The following is a 19,621-nucleotide window of genomic DNA, read 5'->3' on the forward strand; positions in this document are numbered from 1 at the left end:
TTTTACCTGAAGTTTTCAAGTTCAGCAGCTTCTGTTCGTTCTTGCCATTGACCACGGGGTTTTTGTTCATTGCTTTTGACATTTTGCGGAGCCCTTGTCACACTGGTTTGACCACTTTCAAAACATATAGCTGGAAGCTAAGGAGTAAAGGGATAGTACTGATGAGTCAAACATTGTGTTTTAAGTTTTATAAGAATATTATCAAGCAAACGTACCTTTTTTCAAGTTTTGACTTGAAGTTTGGACCTATAATCTGCCATTATAAAATATACACACACCCCACGCAAAACAAGACTGATGTGGTAGAAAAGTGATGTAAAGCAAGGCTGGAAAACTAGTACATGGAGATATATAAATTGTGCACAACAGTGTCCTTTAAAATGTATAATGGTAAAGCTCAGCAGAATCTGCAACACACATTCATTACCTATGCTCCTTACCTGTCCCGCTCCTACAATTGCGCAGCCTTCATATTCTTTCTAGAAAGAATCTGTAGAACTCAGATGTTTCAGCTTTCTGCTCAGAAGCAATTCCATGCCTCCATCCAGGAAGGGAGTGCATAACTCCTATCTCACATGGACAATTCCCTAAGTCATTTTGTTGTATCTTTTTACAGAATAGAAAGGGAGAAATTGTTCTGCCATTCCAAGGACTCGCACCCATCATCGTGTGTTGATCTTTGCTTCAAATGGGAAACACAAGCTTCACTAAGTGACTTGAGGTCAAGAAGATTTTACTGTGTCCTATAAGTTTCATGCATTGAGATTTATGCCCTGAAGATTTTTATCGGAAGTGTTATTCTCCGGAGACAAACTGCTTATGGTTAAAATGATGATTTTTTTATTTTATGTCCTTTACCACTCTTCATCATGTTGTAAGTAATACATCTCTAAGCCTACCTTCTCATGACATTGTGGAATGGCATGGAAGAAAATAAATCTGTTAGGCCACTTGACTATATGCAACCATTAAAAAAAATAAATTAATAGATTACTTTAAAAAAAAATATGACACATCCACTACACAAGATTTTGCTAACGTGTTTAATCATAATGGAACACAACAGCCAAAGTATCTGCCACAAATCATAATCACCATTACTTATAATTATAAAATTCTACAGCACATTTAATAGTTATTGAAAAATACCTGTTGCCTGCTTGACTGAACATTTAAGAGAGACTGAAGTCTTTTAAGATCAGAATAATCCCTAGGATAAAACACAATAGCATAAATAGATATGTTAATAGTTACATAAAAGTACTTTTGTAAGAGTAAAGAAGGTCAACAAGCAAGAATGCTACTGACAGAAAAGAAAGTTTTCTAGTGTTGCCTAGTGTCCCCATTTTGCATAGAGAAGAATTTATAGCTTCTCCAGAATGCCTTAGATCAACAAAGGTGTAAATAAACTTTGTGACCCGAGTAACAGTTGTCAAGTTTATACTGCATTTCAAATTAAAGCATTCTGCTTTGGCAGCTAGTGCAAATTCCACACGGGTCCTGCTGATGTTCAAAGACAGGCGTCAGATACTATACCTCATAGAGATCCCATGAGGTTTTTTGTCTGTTGCTTTTTCTGTGCTCTTCAACTTTTTGTCCTGATCAGGCATTGTGTATCACTATTGCCAGACGGCTAAAAACTCATTTCCTTAAAAAATAAGTAGATAGATACAATTATATCATTGCAGCAAAAGTTGCAAATGTTTACTTACAGAACCAACTGATGAAACTTTAAGAAATAAAACAGCTCTACCATTTTCTTAACATGAACCCTTAGACATTACATAAGGATATCCTTTAGAATTCCAGATATTAACAAGAAAGTAATTAACCTAACATACAGAAACCCTATTTTCACAACATATGGGTAGGTAATATTGGTTCCTACTATTACACTTAATTTTTATTGGGATTCTTGCTTTTCTTGCGTATTATTACCATTACTTTTCACCATGGATTATCTACTTAGGTTACAACAGTGCTTACAGGCTGACATCAAGGTTGTATCATACAAGCTGTTGCTCAGACAACAGAGAATATAATGGTTTTATCACCTAAACAAACAAGACAGGTGACGGGTAGAAAAAGCAGGTATCTATCTGACAAATACAGTGCGATGCATACAACATGCAGTCTGCCAAAGAACCACAGACATTTTCAGTAGTTTGATTCTGAATTTCAGGTGAATGCCTTATACTTATAGTGCCCAGCTTCTCTTGCAGTGGGACCCACAGCTTATTTCCACAGGTGAGCACAGCTGTATGGCCTGGCCTCATCAGGGCCATTACCGCATATTAGATCCACTGCAGACAACGTTCAGTCTGTAGGTCTCACTTCCCACAAGAGCCCACAGCTTGTTGCTTGCATCGTATGCAACATTTGTTCACTGAAAAATCTTACAAAGCCCTAGAAAGAGACAGAAAAACATAGAAAGGGGACAGTCAAGAGGAATCTCTTGCTGCCACGACAGCTATTATATGATGTGGATCCTGCTCTGAGTGAAAGAAGGATGGTCAGGAGGAGGCTGGGGCTGAAGAATAAGCCTGAGAACTGCATACAGCTGCAGCATACTGGTAGAGCACTTCCAATTTTAAAAAAAATGAGGATATAATACCCCTGTCTGTTCCTTTCTAGCCATTTGACTATTCACTAAACATGGTCCGTTGGATGTTCCCTTTGGTGTCTCTTTAATAGGATTTTCCATATGAAATATGATAGCCTCCTTTTCTATTTGTGCAGCGTAGAATTCCTCTGCTATTGATTTTTATTCCTCTTTCTCTAAAGGCAAAGAAGAAGAAAACCTGGCAGGAAATAAAAGCATCGTAAGCTACCAGAAGCTGCTACTTCTCAGCTGAAAATAAGAGTTATTTCCCAGTTATGCATTCTCGCATCAGACATACAGCTACACAAAATGAAACTGTTGACAGTATGAACTAGTGCACTGTATTTCAGGTCACTCTAGAGTGGTCTGAAAGCCCAGCTCATCCATTTCTATTCTTTTAAACAAGCCTTTATCCTACCACCACTCTGCCCCCCCACCCCCAGAGGATGATTGATCTGGATCTCCAGGAAATTCCTCCTTTCTCCTCCACACATCCACTCCACAGGGTTATTAAAAAACACTTCAGAACACTTCCGTTGTACCAGTTACCGCCAGGGAACGAATATAAACAGGATCTGTTCTACCAGTCATCAGACAAAATGCCTGAATTCAGATTAAACCAAATGAAGTTCATTCAGTTCATTTATTTCCTTTGCTTCAAAAGCAGTAAAAGCTAAGAGAAGCCAAGTACATTGCTAAGCACGTACCAATCCTCATGAGTAAGAGCTTCCATGTATTGTTTTAATGATATTTGTACTTTATATCCTCTCCCCAATACCCCGATCCATTTGACATATTACTAAGGCATGACACAACGCAATCATAACCTCACATTTGCACACTAAGAAATACTGTGAAACTCACAAATTATCAACTTGCTTACAAGTACGTGTGTACAAAGCGCAGATTTCAACCAATTAAAGAATCACTAAACAAAACCGCACACGAAACAACTTGTCCATGAGCAAATACAGTTAAATCTTAAAATTTCCAGCGTTCCATTTAACAAAGTAATACTTGGGTTAAACTTCTAAACCATAACCGGAGGATTCCCAGTATGGTTAAGACTCAATACCAAATTGTTAGGTCTTTGTGATTTTTTACAAAATCTTAAAACTGTAGACCAACCTTGCTTTAGAGCTACCAGTCCAATGCTTTTGCTGTTTGTGGTACCTTAGTAAAGATGAAGCAGAGCAACAGCTAACTAAGATTTTAATGGTTCATTGTCATTATAGATCCAAATGTGCCTGTTCAAAGTGGAACCTGACAAACTTCAAGCCAAATTCCCTTCACTGCTGTCCGAGAATGAAGGTATGCAGCTCAACCAGGGATGCAGCCCTCACCCGGCTCTGAGGACTCCTCCTGAGGTTACCTCTCTGTTTCCTAGAGGCCACTAAGCCAGCACGAGTCAGTAAAGCACTTCAACAAAAAGAGGCCAGCCCTGGACACAGACTGACCCTGCACAACCTCTTTGGTCTGCCAGCACAGCAACACCACAGGTGCACAGCTCAGTGGACTGGGAAACCTGATTCAGGTTGTAAATAATCTCTCCTACTTTAACCCTGATTACCTTATAGCTTGTCCCCAAGTACTTCTGCTGTACAAGGACAGGGACAATAAGCAGAAAGAAGTATTTATCCATGCAGCTTAAAGCGTTGTGCCCTTCAGCCTTACAAGAGAGATAGATAAACCAATTAATCAACAGGTAGCTGCTGGTTAAAATGGCAGTCCCTTTCCTTTCCCTTCCCAACCTCAGACACTCACCTCTGCATCTTCAGCTTTTTTGGCGCAAACCTGAGCCAATTTAGAGAGCTAAACAGAAAGCAAGCCATATGCTTCTCTTTGTAAAGTTAGTTTTCTACCAATGCAGCTTGCTGATGAGTACCTCTGCTGACAAGGCAGGGGGCAAGAACGCACAGCTGTAAATGGAAGAAGAGCAGAAAACCCTTCCATCAGTAGCCAGTCATTAAATCAGGAAGGTGTATTAGCACCACACACTGAGTGAGGGGCAGACAAAAGGAAACAACCCCTTTTTTCCTTGTATCAGACGTAAACCTGAGAGAAAACAGGCATGAAATACTTCCTTACCTATTCTCACAGTTATTTGACTTTCTTGAAATCACTGAATAAGTTCCCAGCCCTGTGTGTCTTCTTTACTCCTGCCAGCAGAAATTTCCATGGAGCCAGGCTATTAACTATCCTCATAACCATCCCCTAGCTATTAAGCCAGCCCCATAAGTAATGTATAAGAAACAAACCAAACAACACTTGCATTTCACTGAGGTTGTGCCAGAAAAAGATTGAGATCAGACAACTGCTTAAAAAAACAGAAACACATTAAAAGAAAATGTCTTTAGAGCATAGAGTCTTATTCAATTCCATTTAAAACAATGAAATGAGAGCAATATTAACTAATTCATTTTACCTGGGGATAATTACATTTAATTACCTATGTTAATTCAATTACATAGGAAGAGAGATGCATTCTGATAGCACTGGCATGCAGGATAGGACAAGAAATGCTTCAAGAACCCCATCAGAAATGAAAGAATTGACATGACGAGAGATGGGAGACAAAGGAATTACTACCCCAGGCTTGATCTGTGGCCCAGTCCAGTATCTGTCTCAGATGACACAAGCACATAAACCTTCAGAAGGTGAAAACAAACGACCAAATCAACAAAAACACAAAGACACGTTGGAGGATAAATCTACCACCACAAACTACTGTGTAATAGTTAGAAACTCTCTTAAACAAAAAGATATCTTACATTCTTTATAATCTTTGTTAGCAATAACTACTAGATAGTTTGCAAGCCAACTAGTTGCTCTACCTACCCTTGAACTCCTTTCTTAATCACTCCAGTGGCCAAGTTCTACTGTCTAATTATACATAGAAGGTTAACTGGCTTAAGCTGGATAAAGAAGCAGTAGATACATTATATCTTGGCTTTAGTAACACTTTTGATGCTGTTGCTAGATAGGAATGTATCTAATACCATAAGCTGGGTGTGAGGTCAAATGAAAATTCACTCCTTAAAAGAGCAATTATCAATATATTATTGTCAAAATAGAAACAGCAAAGGAAGCATAAAAGATGACAAAAAGTTCCCAAAAGGTACTTCTCCTCCCCCAGTCTGATGAAACCAAAGGGAACTCTGGACCGCTTCCACTCTTGCTCTCGGAAAGCATGGCAATCAGGATGGGTGGCCACCAGTGACAGCCCATGCCTAGGAAATTCTACACTGATGAACCCATAGAGACAACATTTGAAGAATATTTCTTACACATCTTACTGACTGAATCAATATGGAAATCTGCATGTTTGCTATACATGAAAACTTCCACATGCATATAGTTACCTCAAATTTTATTTTTTTAATAATTTCTATGAAGGTTCTCTGAAGATTAACTAGGATCCAATATTACGTTCCTGTTTTTCCAACAAATTGAAATATTCAAGCCACTGCTGGCTTGGGGTTTTTTTTGTTTGTTTTCCCTCTGCACCACTGCAGTTCCAGTAGAGCCATACATGGCCAGGCCTATTCTCAGATTCATGGACCCACGCAATGCGAGTCTCTGCGCTACTTTCCAGATCATAACTTTTATCTGTAGCTACAGCCTAAATCTATGCTGTTAATTTGCGGTTCACAGATGCAGGAAAAAAGAGGATTTCTGAGGTCTAGCGAGCAGCTCTGTATCACGGAATCTTCAGAGTTGGAAGGGACCTCTAGAGATCATCTAGTCCAACTCCCCTGCTAGAGCAGGATTGCCTAAAGCACATAATCAATGCAAGGACAATACGTAGCTGTGTGAAATTCATCCTCTCTGTCCTTGCTACCAGGCAGACCTTTTTAGGAAACTGTGCTGCTATGGCTTGGAGCTCCTGTGAATCACAAAAGATTGCTTGAAGCGTTCTGAAGGCTCAGAGCTGGTAAAGGTGCGGGGCTGGGGAAGACGTTAGGAGGCTTGGGGGAGGGATGGGGGCAGAGTAACCCTTATTTTAGAGGCATTACTCCTAGTTTGTTAGGCAAGATTCAGGGCTGAGATGGCCTCTCGAGCTGGCAGGCAGCGTACCGCACACACAGGGCTTCATTTAGAAGCACAGAGATTCCCTGGAGTTTTCACGTCTAATTCATGACTAAGCTGGCCTGGCTCCACGCTTGATTTCCACCCCCTCCCCCCGCTCCAAGTGTTTTATGCCAAGCTGCACGTCTACGTACATTCCTAAATGCCAGCGTTACGTTTGGACTTCCTCAACATCAAGCTCGAAACCTTTATCCCTCCGTGACTTAATTATACCATGGCTGAAGCACGCGATCACCCGGCAACTGCGTGACAAAACCACACCACGCTGAGAGGACAGCGGCCCAATTTTGTTGCCTCCTCCGTCCCCCTCCCCACGCCAGCCCTCGGCGTCTCCCACGGCGGGGAGGGGCGGGTTCGAGCCCTCCCCAGAGGCCGCTGTCGGGCTGGTCTCCCCCGCAGCGGAGGCCAACGGTGCTTCCCTCCCTGCCTCCCGCCGGCCCCTCGGTCCCCTCAGGGAGCGGCTGCCGTTGCCCCCCCCGCGTCCCACTCACTTCGCGGCGCGCGCTCCCCTCCGCTCCGCGGCCGGCTTACGGGGAGAGGAGGGGGGACGGCGCTCCCTCCCGCCGGGAACGGAAACCCGCCCCTCGGCCAATCGCGTCCCGTCTTCTTCGACAAGAGCCCGGCTCGCAGGCCAATCGCGAGCCGCCGTGTTCCGCAGCGCCCGGGCACCCTAGCGACCGCCGACGCCGGCGGCCGTTGCCATGGGCACGGGGACGCCACGGCCGCGGCAGGGCCCCCTCCCTGCGCGCAATAAAAGGAGGAAAAAAGCCGTAATTCAGTAGATTTTTATTGCTTTTACCAACTTTCTGAAACATTACAAAAGATAATTTTATTCTAGCGGTAATTAAAACAACAAAGGCTGGATCTTTCACATTAAAGACAAGACCAAGAGTCATGATTTCTGTATAAACTGAATATTGATTCTACATTTGGAATAATGTTTTCATTTGCTTTGGATTTTGTTATGAAGTAAGAAAACACCATTGCAATTAGAAAAGCAGTCATAAAAAATTCGAACCGTACAGTATGTAATCACATTTCAAAGAATCAGTATTAAAATCAAAATTGTAGTTCAGCTACAGATGCTGAACCCTGGAAGACACCTTTGCACAGGAGTATCAGCAACAATAGAAAGAAAAGTAGTATAAACGATGTGTCTTGCCAATAAAATCATTTAGAAAAGTATCAATTTTCAAACTCATTCATTATTCCAAATAAACATCAACAGATACTAAATTCAATACGAAAGTGTCTTTAGATTAACTTCAATGCCAACTAAGAAGTCCTATAAGTTTTCACTAAAAATGTTACAAATAAAATCGACTTAAAATTACTGAGCAATTTGCTTTATTTATAGCACTACTTTTATGCTGACTCAAAGCTGTGCTGCCTCTAGTCTTAAAATTTGCCGTAAAATAAATTACTGTTGGTATAAACAAAGTATTTCACACATTTGTACTGTACTGGATAATGAACTTGATCTAGATGAGTAATTAAAACATTACTAATCACATGAAGCAAAAAGAAAACTAAAATCATTGTGGCGCTCATCTAACAGACTACGTTTGTGAACTGAAAAATCATGAACCATTTATCGTACGATGTATGGAAACGTATGTACAAGACAACCCTTCAGAACGGCGCAGGCTCCGCGACGTGACACCTTTGTTACAGATATATTTTACAGCCTGTCGAACCTGCCTTTGCAAAGGGCACAAATTAGGAAGCTCCCATATAAAGACAGAGCTGCAGGGGAAGCAAATGGTTAAGTTACAGGAGAACTTTCATTAAATGGAGAAAAAAATGGCCAAGATGTTTGGTTGAAAAACCTCCACTAGGGCACCAAATTCTACCCTAACAGGTTTTATGACGACAAACTTGGCAATTTGGAACATTTCACTGAATAACCTTATGTTACAGCTGCAAGATTAACCTAGGAAGAAAGTATAATTAACTTGGGCATATGTAAACACAATGAAAAGCATGTCGTCGTAATACATATGAAAATACTAAGAATGAGTTTTGTAGAATATAATTTAAACACGAGACTGTGTTTTTAGTGAAATATTTTAGACGATAATTTAAACGGAGTGGTCAAAATTAAGACCTACACTTTATGTAAACATTCATATTTATAAATAAATTAGAAAAGAAAAAAAAGAAACAAGGAAAAAAAAAAAAAAGAGGGACTTCCTGAGGTGGCTCTGCAGCCAGATACACAGTAGCACTAAGCTCCATTCCTGGAAACCAAGGCATCTAAAAAAAAAGTGCAGGGGTGTTTTATTTTCCTCTGACTGTTGGAATGGAAATACATTGGTGTAGTTTTTACAGGGCTTAACCCCTATTAAAAAAAAAAAAAAAAAATCAGTGCACAGCAATTATCACTGCTCCTTTGCATCCGTTAAGGCAAAACGTCTATCTACCTACAGTAAACTACATCCTTAGTAGTTTAATACTATGTGTGATTTTAAAGCAGAGAAGGTGTAAAATGAGCAGCGAATCACTTCACCATAGATTATCAATGGGGTTTTATGCACTTAATAACCAGATCTTCTTCTATTCATATGGGAAAAAAGTGCAAGCTTAATGTGCTACTGACCAAGAACACTGGAACTGAAGGTCACTGTAAACTGCTTTGCAAGTTGTGGTATTTCTGGCACTGATTAAAATATCTACACAATTAAAATTAAATAAATACTGTGATTAGATTTGTGGGGCTTTGGTTTTGTTTCCTTTCAACTTTACTAGAAAAATACCCTCTTCCTGTAATGTTGACCAAAACTTAACCCTTCTGAAGTAGAAGCCAGATACAAGATGTGCAGCACCTGGGAACCCTGATTTCCAGCATTAAAGAGTCTTAAAAAAAAAAATATCGAAGAGGCTTATTATAATTTTTTGGGTCTTTGGAAATTGTTGTAGGACTGTGAACTGGAAGTGTAAAACACTACTGGGAGGACTGGTAGAAAGGTAATATATTCTGGGTGACGCTACGTAAACTGCCAAAATATCTTCCCTCTTTGATTCAGCAAGAGCTACTTAGTAGTCAACAACTGACACACATGTATACTTTATTACTTCTTTTTAAAATAAAGCAGAAAGTTTTTGGAAACCATCTGCTCTAGTTTCACTGTATCTCAGTTTGACTAGAGGGAAAACATGGGTATTTTCTGAAAGAGCACCTACTCATGCTAAGGCACAAGCTACACTGTTGTCTAGGAATAAAGGAACGTGTATACAGGTCATTACACACTATTAGTCAAATTGGTAATGCAGACCTCACTTGCTGTGCCACTGACCTGAGCCTTTGTTATGCCAGTTTGGATAGCATTATTTGTATTGCTGTACACTATGATTTACTTTCTTTAAACTGTCTTCTCAGAATTCAGCCAAATGAAAAAAGAAAAGGAAAAAAAAGAACAACATTATTTAATTACATTACATTTAAAGGGAACAGTATCAGTCCATCTAACTTAAACGCTATTTTAAAATGTTTCTATTTATTCCCACTGATTGCTTTACTTTCGTAATACAGATTATCTTCTCTCCAAGTGACATTTGGCTGAAGAGCACCAAAATTCCACCTCAAGTAGTACTTTCAGATGAACTCTGCCCTCCTCCAGAATCAGCTCCTTTTGCAGTTGTTGAGAATTTTACCACGTGGCCCATGGTATAACTCTCAACTTTGCCAAAAGCAGAATTAAGCAAACAGCATCTTCTAATTTTAAATGAGCACAGATTCTAATTAAAGCCACTGTAATACATCCAGAAAGGGCTGGTGGCAATTCAGAATGTAAAGAGATCATTTCAGAAATTAAAGCCAAAAAACTAAGGCGTAAGGCAAAAAAAATATTAAAAATGGAAATTGCGCAGGTAAGTGATCAAGATTTACATTTATACATAAAATTCTCATTATTTCAAATATTATAATGCTAAACACTAGAACTTGAAAATTTAAGTACAATAAATGCACTGACTGCGTCTTTATCACTGAGCCCCCCAAAATCCCATTTACTTTAATAAATGAATATTTACTTAAATTCATCTTACAAGATAAAAATTTTTACTAATTAAAATAAATAAAATGTTTAAAAATAAGTTGGTGTGCTATCATATATGCCCCTTACAATGGAGAAGATCAGAACTGTACACACAAATACCACAAGCAATTTGTAATCCATAAAATAATACTGATCAAAAATCTATTACAGAATTAAACTACAGCTAATTTAATCAAATACACAGTAAATTTAAAATTAATTAAGCAAGAAATACATTTGATGAGGACATGAAATACTCTAAAGTTTCAGTCTTAAAGCTAAGTAAATCAGACTCAAAGTCGATGGGAAAATGTAAGTAAAAACAGGAACCAAAGAATTCAAAAGTACTAGTGTGGTAAGTATGTATAATTTCCCATAGACCAAATTGCTGTTGGTAAATCCAATTTATATTGTGTAAACATGGATTGTCCAGGATGACAAATACTGACTCGGGACTGTCAGTACAATTACTGCACTCATACTGCTACTGGATAACAATTTAAAAATCAAGAGTGAATTTAAAAAAAAAAAAGGGTGTAGCAGAACAGGGTTTTTATATATATTTTAAAGATTAACTAACCACCTGACTTAGGGCTCTAGGCCACTTCCATAAAATAGAAGAGAGACAGAATCCAGAAAACACCAGCATGTAGTGGAGACATAAAACACAGTAGTTCTCGTCAACAGCACATTAATATTTGTTCTATGAAATCACGAAAAAGTATACCCTGCAAAAACAAGCAGTAACTGCCTGCATGGAAAACAAACTTCCGTAGCGCACATTATAAACAGAGGTATTGCAAAAATTTAAGCAATGTGGACCAGTAATTTTCAGCAAAAGCTGATTTAACTTTTATGCACATATTGATTATTGAAAATAATATGCATTCATTACAATCTTCCTATTTAAAAATGAAAATAAAATTTCCAATAAAATAAATAGCTGAAGTGTGATTACCACTCAACTTACTTGTAGGAAAATCTTCTCATTATGCAAGCATATCTACAGTGCCCTAAACAATGGCAGAATTAAATACATGTTGCTCCTTAAATTGGAAATCACACTTCAATGGTATAATATCCTGCAGTGATATATACACACACACACACAAATACACGCAGTTCCCCTTGGTTCAGTACTATAACGATGTTTCAGCATCCACGTATTTCACAACAGGTGCCTCTTCCACATTTATTTTCACACTTTCTGGTTTTTCAGGGCTGTTTGAAAGCACAGAGGAAAATGAAAGGTTTAGTTCACTTTAGTAAAGGTTAACTCTCAAACATTTTATACTTAACAACGAACACTGAAAGTGTTTTATGTAAAGATACTTTTATAATGATGCATTTCTATCACATTCTAGTAATTGTTACTACTCACAGGAACAGTACAAGCTTAAAGAGAGAAATCACCAAGATCTCACCTATAAATACCATTTCTGGTCCCACTGCTCTTATTGATTTGAAATTGTTTTGCAAAGCATCTTTTGAAAAAACAAACAAAACCAAAATTCACAAAAATGTCTAGTTAAAAATACTCAAAAATACATAACAAGCAATAGTATTAATACTGTTTAATTATTGGTCAGGGAAACAATTTTGTTCACAAGACAAGACTGGGAAAACATTTCAGTCCCTTCAAAATGGGGAACAACACTTAACAAGAGTAGAGGACAGTTAGAAATCCACTTAAGTCTCCATTCAAGTGGAAGACCCTAAAGACAACTGTCTGGCTGGCACCCAAACAACTGACACTTTTAGGGAGGCAGGCACTGAACAGTGGCTTATGCAAGGATAGAAAGGAACATCCCGAGGTAGTCGCAGGACAGAAGAGGAGAAATTGGAACAGCGTAAGAGGGAGGATTCTCTAGGCATGCATTTTATAAGTGACAAAACAGCTGTGAAGTTGCTCTTTAAGGGAAAAAAAAAAAGTGTACTAGAAATTCATGCAAATAGAATTCCGTGATTCCTTAGAAAATATAAGTGTGCCTGGACTCCGCAGAGTCTATAAGATATGAGACACTGTGGAGGTAGGAAGAAAAAGCAAACTGGATCAGTTTGGAAAATACAAACAAATCTAAAAAATATTTTTTTTAAAAGTACGATTTTTAAGTAATAATGGCAACCCACGCAACATGTCATCTGGAATTCCAAAAGACATTGGTTGCTTCAAACTGCATCCTATTTGAAAACAGCAGTGCCTATAGAACCATTTTTACCACAGCACTAAACATCTGTCCATGCTATCAGATGAAGACTGTTACACAGAAAAACCTGAAGAGAACCGAGATGAAAAATTTAATGAGAATTATTTTTGACTGAGCAGTGATGACATCTCTAAATCTCTCCAGCACTCACTATACAAGAAAGGGTAGCAAATACCTCGAAACAACAACCAATTCATTGAGTTAAGGCTCAAGGAGGTCCTGCCTCCTAACATCTTCCGGATTCATGCGATTATCAGATTGCCTCTTGAAAGAGCTAGTGTCCATCACCGATGTTTTTTATTTTCAATTTGTAATTTTAGCAAGCTCCCTTCCAAGATGCAATTTTTACCATACTGATCTCAAGTGGGGCATGTTATGGAATCAAAGGGAAACATCTTATAGCAAAATATAAAAAACAGATGGAATACTGAATATGACCTAAGTAGACCAAAAAACATTCCAAACTGGTCAGAGGCCTAATTCACTAGTGCTGCATATAACTCTATTCTAATTTAACCTACTCAGGAAACAGGAAAGCACAAGATGGAGTTGTACTAAGTTCTAACTGCCTGAAAATGAAATCTATAAATTTTAGTTCTTCTGGAAAGAGAAGTACGGGTCTGTATCTCTTCAAGCCTTATATGCCCAATGACTATAGATAATGTACCAGAAGTGTCCACAAATTCTGTAACAGTTTTCTCAGAACTTTGCATGAAAGGAATTAAACAATTAAAATACGAGGGTATACTGACACACACATTCTGTTATCTATCTATTGCCTCTGGTATCTATCTTCCTAACAGTCTAGCTTGTGTGGTACTAGAGTTTTTAAAAGGGTTAAAAACATTTATTTAAATATTTTTAAATGTTTAAATAATACAGGCTGAAGATTTGCTGAAAATTGTGCCTGTAGTACTGAATCTCCAGCTTTTCCTATTACAATACCTCCAAGTTGTCTCCTTGTCTCCTCTTTCACCATTGGTTGACCTACTGTCTGGGCAAAACAAAGCGTATTTCCATGCCTATTTTGGAGCAATGCACATGCTGAATAAACACATGGTATACAAGTGCTAAGTGGCCAACCACTACTGCTGTTTCCATGATGGAAGCTGAACGGTACCCAATAGCTTGGACGATTATGTATGAATACTCCCTCACCAGAAACTCTTCCACCGAGATGTTATTTTACACAAAACTTGACAATTTCACATCTCTGAAGCCTGCCTGCCTTTGACAGATTTGGCTGAAAGGGATCAACCAAAAGAAGCTGCATTTACAGACAGCAGGACTGCATAAGGTTAGTTTTCCAAGTCAATTAGGCCAATTCTCCCCTCTTTCCTACATAGGAACTACTAAACAATAGTTGCACTGTGATGGAACAGTCCACAGATACCAGTCCCTATAAACTACAGGCTCTTCAGGAAGTTGGGGATATTCTATATGAATATTTGGTTTGTTCCCCTTGACAGATTCAGCCAGACAGGAAAGAAACTAGGATGAAACAGAATGATTCACTGCATACAGACTTTCTTGTTTGATAGGGAGCTGACTGGGAAAGAGGCACCTGGCCATCACAGAAGATGCGTGTCAGCTTACAGGAAATGTTCATAGCACTGAGGACTCCTCATTTGTCTAGTACTTCATTCAAGTATATTTCACATCCAGTGAAGATAATATTTGAGCCAGGTTTAATTTTTAGAGATTAACAATGAGTCAGGGAAAAACAAACCAACCAACCAATCAACCCACCCACCCACAAAAACAGGGGGCAGACCCTAGGGCAGCATAAAGCAACAATGAAAGTGCTGGACTTACCTTTTATTCCCACTGGCATTTGTAACATTCAGGATGAAACAATTTCCATGCTCATATATATTCTAGTAAATCTTTTAGAAACCCTAAGCCCATCAGAGTAGCATACAATTGTATTAAGCAAATAAAGAGTAACTTTAAAGTTTTAATAATACATTCAGCAAAATAATTTTAATTGTTTATAGAAATTTTTTAACTTAAGAGTAAGGAGCAAAAAGTTAAGTTCAAATTCAAGTTCCTCAAAAGCAAAAAGTCAATGCAGATTTTACAAACCACATATGCTCATTTTTTTGAGATTGCATTTCAAGAAACACAAATACAGCTATTAGCTGCTAAACACAAGACCATAGTTAGAAAATGCGTGAGTAATTATAGCTACCTCAGGTTAGGTCTGTTTACTTTGGCATTCTCAGTGCTCATGGCAAGAGCCTTCCACTGTGCAGTTTTGGCCATTTCGTCTGATATGTTTACAATTGAGGGATCAACGCTAAAGAACAAACATACTTTCTGGTTAGTATTCAATACCTTGCAACAACATTATATTTACTGTCACTCATCATTTACATCAGTTGTGCCTTCTTTCAATATTTACGCAGCCACAAGTTGAGTTCATCTCTTACAAATGTACTTCAACAAAAATTTGAAAACTTTACTCACTAGTGCTGCCTTAATCACATAACATCTTAAAACAGTATTTCACATAAGATACCACTAAAACATTGAGACTATTTGAGAGATACCTCGTTTCTAAATTACCTGTAACTTCAGAAAATTATTTTGCATGCCCAGAAATAATGAAATTAATCACACTGTTCCACTAAGCTTTTCATAAATTAGAATTATTTTAAGTTGTTTCCAGGAAATAATCAAGGGCAAAAGAGCAGATGTTAATAAAATTTTGAAAATTGTAACTCAGTTGAGATTTAAAACTAGTAAAAATCTAGAAATCCCAATTATCTAGACAGATTTCAAGGTAATTTTTTTCCTGCAGAGCCTTACTAGACATTTTTCAAGGTTTTTTTGCCACCATCCTCCCCAAGTCCTGCAGAAAGTAAGTTCGCCCTTACAGATGGTAAGCTTTCAAAACCTGTTTCCCTCTTTGCCCTTCACACATTTATATGTACAGCAGACTTAGGTGTTGCCTGTAGATATGTCTTCTGTTCCGTTCCGTACTTAAGTTTCAGAATTTACCTCAGGGCATCTGTAAGAGTTCTTCAAATTGCATAGAAATCTTTCAAAGCCATTTTTCCTCAGGAATCCACACAAGATACAAGACAGTGAAATATACAGTAAACACACATGCACACAGTCGATGACATCATAGTTCTACTGTGAGAGCAATTAGCAACTCAAATGTTTTTTAAAAAAGCTTTAGTATTTAGCATTTTCATTTGAGTTGCTAAAGCCTAATTAAGCCTGCTCTTACAGTAGACAATAGCACTCAACAGGAATATAATCCAAAAATCTGCCTATTCCCAACTCACATCAGGGTAGACCTGACACTACCCGAGATCCATAGGAAAGACACTTTTTAACCTAGGAACCCTTAGTATTAGAGAGGCAAAAAAGCTGGCAAGCTATTTATCTGTCACGTCTTCCAGGTGTGTGGAACAGTTCTCGAATACCTGGCAACTAAGGTGAATACATCCCCAGTAAGGGAGATGCATACTGAGAGAAAACACCTTCCAGTGCTGAAGGAACTTTCCATCAGTGAAATTCCAGCACTGTAACCCTATTCTGTAACTACCCTGTAACCCTATACTGTAACCATTAACCCTATCCTCACATTTACTTTCAGAAAATGACCTTTTAAAGTAAAAAATGTCTGCCTGTAAAAAGTTCTTTTATATCACAGAAATTACAGACTTTAGCCCCCACTTAAATAAACCATCACAGAACTGCATACTTATTTCTGAAAAATCCAAGTGGCTGGTAAACACACGGCTCAACTGATGCCATTAGTTGCTTAATACTCAGTTATTTCATGCACAGTAACACACAAATATTCCACAAAAACTGACCAAGGAAGCTTCTTCACCTTGAGTACAGCTGGTTGAAATTGAGTCATCTGATCTGTTCAAGATGGTCATGTAAATTTATAATTAAGATGCAGTTTAAAGAACAATGCAACATAAAAATGCTACTATAGCACCATGAGATACACCTTCATACTTCCTAATCATGGCTGAGTTACAAGCTTGGGAAAAAAAAATTAATTCAACTCATGTACAATCAACTTCATATAAAGCAAATTACAGCACGTGATACAAAAACTCTTAAAAGACCCATATTTCATTATACCTGTATTTTAAGGTTTTTACAGGAAAATCCAAATTTGCTTCTCCATATGCAAGGTGTACACTTTCATTGTCCCCTGTATGAAGCATTCTCTCTGCTTCCTGTAAATTTCAAGTGAAGAGTTTTTTTATAAAATCACTTACACAGCATAAATCAAAGAAGTATCTCACGCTGACAGTTAATTTCCATAGGGGTAAGGGGAATGTCCCTGTAAGCACTGGAATTGAATGCAGGAGATATATTTTGAGACCTTTTTTCTTACGAGTGTTTTATCCAGGGTAGGGGGAGGTGAAGGAGAGGGTTACAAGTTTTGTAAGGAATTCAGATAGCTGGTGTACAGTTAGGTAAGACTTTTATGGAGAAGTTATACATGCTATAATACTGTATTATTGGTAATTAGCAGTTGGTTTTAACTACAGGTCTGCAAACACAAACAAGCAAAATGTCCCTGGTACTCTGAAGAGTTTTGTGATTTATTTAAGCAGGGTAAAGATCCCTGCTCCACTGCTTTTCTCTCCCTCTCCCATTTCTCTCCTTCTAACCTGATGAAAGACAAAGAAAACAACATTTTGTGCTAAAAACTGCTTTTTTTCCACTTTGCTTGCTAATTTTAATCACAAATAAGAGTCATAGTTCATAATAGCATCATTGAAAGAGTGACTCTTCCTTAACTTAATTGACAGTAATAGTTCCTCTAGCATTACATCTCATTAGTAAAGAATTTCAAAATGTGTATTTGGTATCTACAGTCATATGCTCAGGCCACTTAAAATTCTTTTAAGTCTCACTGAGTATTTTTTAGTAATTTACAACGTGCTTAGTTTGATTGTTTTCACACTTACTGCTTTCTCTTTTTTCTTTTTGTCATCTTCTTTCTTCTTTTTACTTTCTGGCATAAGATCATCAAGCCAGCTAAGCTCTCTTTTGGTGAAACATAAATCCATGAGCTTGCGAATGAACACTAATGCTAGAACCTTAGGGGAACCATAAATGAAATCATTTATATTAAACAACTTAAATGAACAAAAACGCAGGCACACTTTCAGTACATTCAGAATCTTTATCTGAAGCCCTTTTTTGCAGTACTAGTTTTATCTTACCACAAAGTTAAATAATTTCCACTTTCAATAGCAATTCACAACTGAATTCCTTATTTTCAGGAAACGAAAAGTCCTTGTGTTTCAAAAGTGAAGTACTACGGGTTCTTTTGTTTCTTTCCCACTCCCTTCTTTCTTAAGGCAGCAAATATGTTCTGAGAGATCCTGGATGATGCACATACTCTCGGAAAATTATTAACTTGTGAAACAGAAAACTTACCATCATAGGGAAAACAACAGCAGCTGCAGAGGCTTTAATCACCCACAAGAGAACTAGACAAGTGAGCTGAACAACTGTAAAGATATGGACCTTCCAGAGCGGCACATAACGTAGATAAATCAGGTCAGGCTGATGTTTGGCAGGCATTCCAAACAGTTTTATACGGTCAAAAAACTGCATTGAAAAATAAATCATCCTTCAGTTAATTATTTTCTTCCCCTCCAGGAGGAAATAAACGTTTTTAAGGGACTCCAGAAACATATGTTAATCCCAAATAAAATGCTAATGAAGTACACTGAACATTCAAAGGAGTGGGGCGGATGGCTGTTTTGTTAGGTTCCCCACCCACCCCACCCCCTCCATTACTAACTACAAAATTTCAGAAAATTTCAGAAAATTTATTTCTCAGCTACACTACCGAAAGAATAACTGCAAAAGAACTGATAAGTGAAAGCACAACACAACAAGAACAAATAGCTGAATATGACAGACAGGAAATTATCCTACATACTATTCAGACAATATGGACTGGCTTTATTGTTGCTCACGAAGTAATGTGTTACAGTTTCCTTTTCACTTAGTGTTAAATAAAAGCAAATTGCTCATCAAAATCAGACTTTACCTGAATGCCTTTTAATGAAGATACTCCCATGTAAAGAAAGACACCATACAAAACTGGCATTGGAATAAACTGGGGAGGAAAACAGACCCACACAGTTACTCGTGGAACCAACATCACATAACACTGCAGTCCATATCAGTGAAAGACATGGACCAAGTTATTCTTTTACTTTATATTTTACTTAAGTGAAATCTGTCAAAGCTGAGGCTCTTTATTTATAGAGAAAATGTATGCATCATTAAGCAGCCAAAAAATCTAGAACTAACAAGACTACCAGCAGGATTAAAATGTAGTTCCTTCTTGACTGCCCATTCATTCAATTTTCTGGGTTGCAACCACGATTTCGATTAATGCTAAGTATAGTGCTTTATGTTGCTATCTGATAGGAACCGTAGCGAGACTATCAACTTCATGAAACTGCCATATGAAGTTTTACTTTTGATCACTAATCTTGCATTTCCGGAGCAGACAAAACAAAAATCCCATGAGAGCTACTGAGGTATGAAAATCTGCTCACTATTCAGGGCTAAAATTTTGCTCCAGTAAGATCAATTTAAAGCTTACTAAGATAATGAAGCTGTCCACTGATTTCAGCAGCACTTGCATCAAACCTCTGCAGCCTACACAAAGCAAGCAG

The 19,621-nt window shown here is 38.0% G+C and overlaps 2 protein-coding genes across 4 annotated transcripts in view; both read right to left on the bottom strand.

Moving 5' to 3' along the window:
- Nucleotides 1-1,729, bottom strand: part of NEK10 (NIMA related kinase 10) — an 87,170-nt gene extending 85,441 nt beyond the window's left edge. The window contains exons 1-3 of the mRNA XM_063325215.1: nucleotides 1,537-1,729; nucleotides 1,150-1,210; nucleotides 7-137 (exon numbers count right to left, since the gene is read on the bottom strand). Coding sequence (XP_063181285.1) covers nucleotides 7-137; nucleotides 1,150-1,210; nucleotides 1,537-1,610 — 266 coding nt within the window. The 5' untranslated portion in view covers nucleotides 1,611-1,729. The remainder of the gene's footprint in view (nucleotides 1-6; nucleotides 138-1,149; nucleotides 1,211-1,536) is intronic.
- Nucleotides 1,730-7,475: 5,746 nt separating this feature from the next.
- SLC4A7 (solute carrier family 4 member 7) overlaps nucleotides 7,476-19,621 on the bottom strand; it is a 101,164-nt gene continuing 89,018 nt past the window's right edge. For all 3 annotated transcript variants that reach the window (XM_063325217.1, XM_063325219.1, XM_063325218.1), the window contains 6 exons: nucleotides 18,985-19,053; nucleotides 18,363-18,536; nucleotides 17,888-18,019; nucleotides 17,049-17,146; nucleotides 15,127-15,234; nucleotides 7,476-11,949 (listed from right to left, as the gene is read on the bottom strand). In XM_063325217.1, the coding sequence (XP_063181287.1) occupies nucleotides 11,868-11,949; nucleotides 15,127-15,234; nucleotides 17,049-17,146; nucleotides 17,888-18,019; nucleotides 18,363-18,536; nucleotides 18,985-19,053 (663 nt within the window). In that variant the 3' untranslated portion in view covers nucleotides 7,476-11,867. The remainder of the gene's footprint in view (nucleotides 11,950-15,126; nucleotides 15,235-17,048; nucleotides 17,147-17,887; nucleotides 18,020-18,362; nucleotides 18,537-18,984; nucleotides 19,054-19,621) is intronic.

Source organism: Chroicocephalus ridibundus, chromosome 2 (assembly GCF_963924245.1).
Source record: "Chroicocephalus ridibundus chromosome 2, bChrRid1.1, whole genome shotgun sequence".
Taxonomy (NCBI): Eukaryota; Metazoa; Chordata; class Aves; order Charadriiformes; family Laridae; genus Chroicocephalus; species Chroicocephalus ridibundus.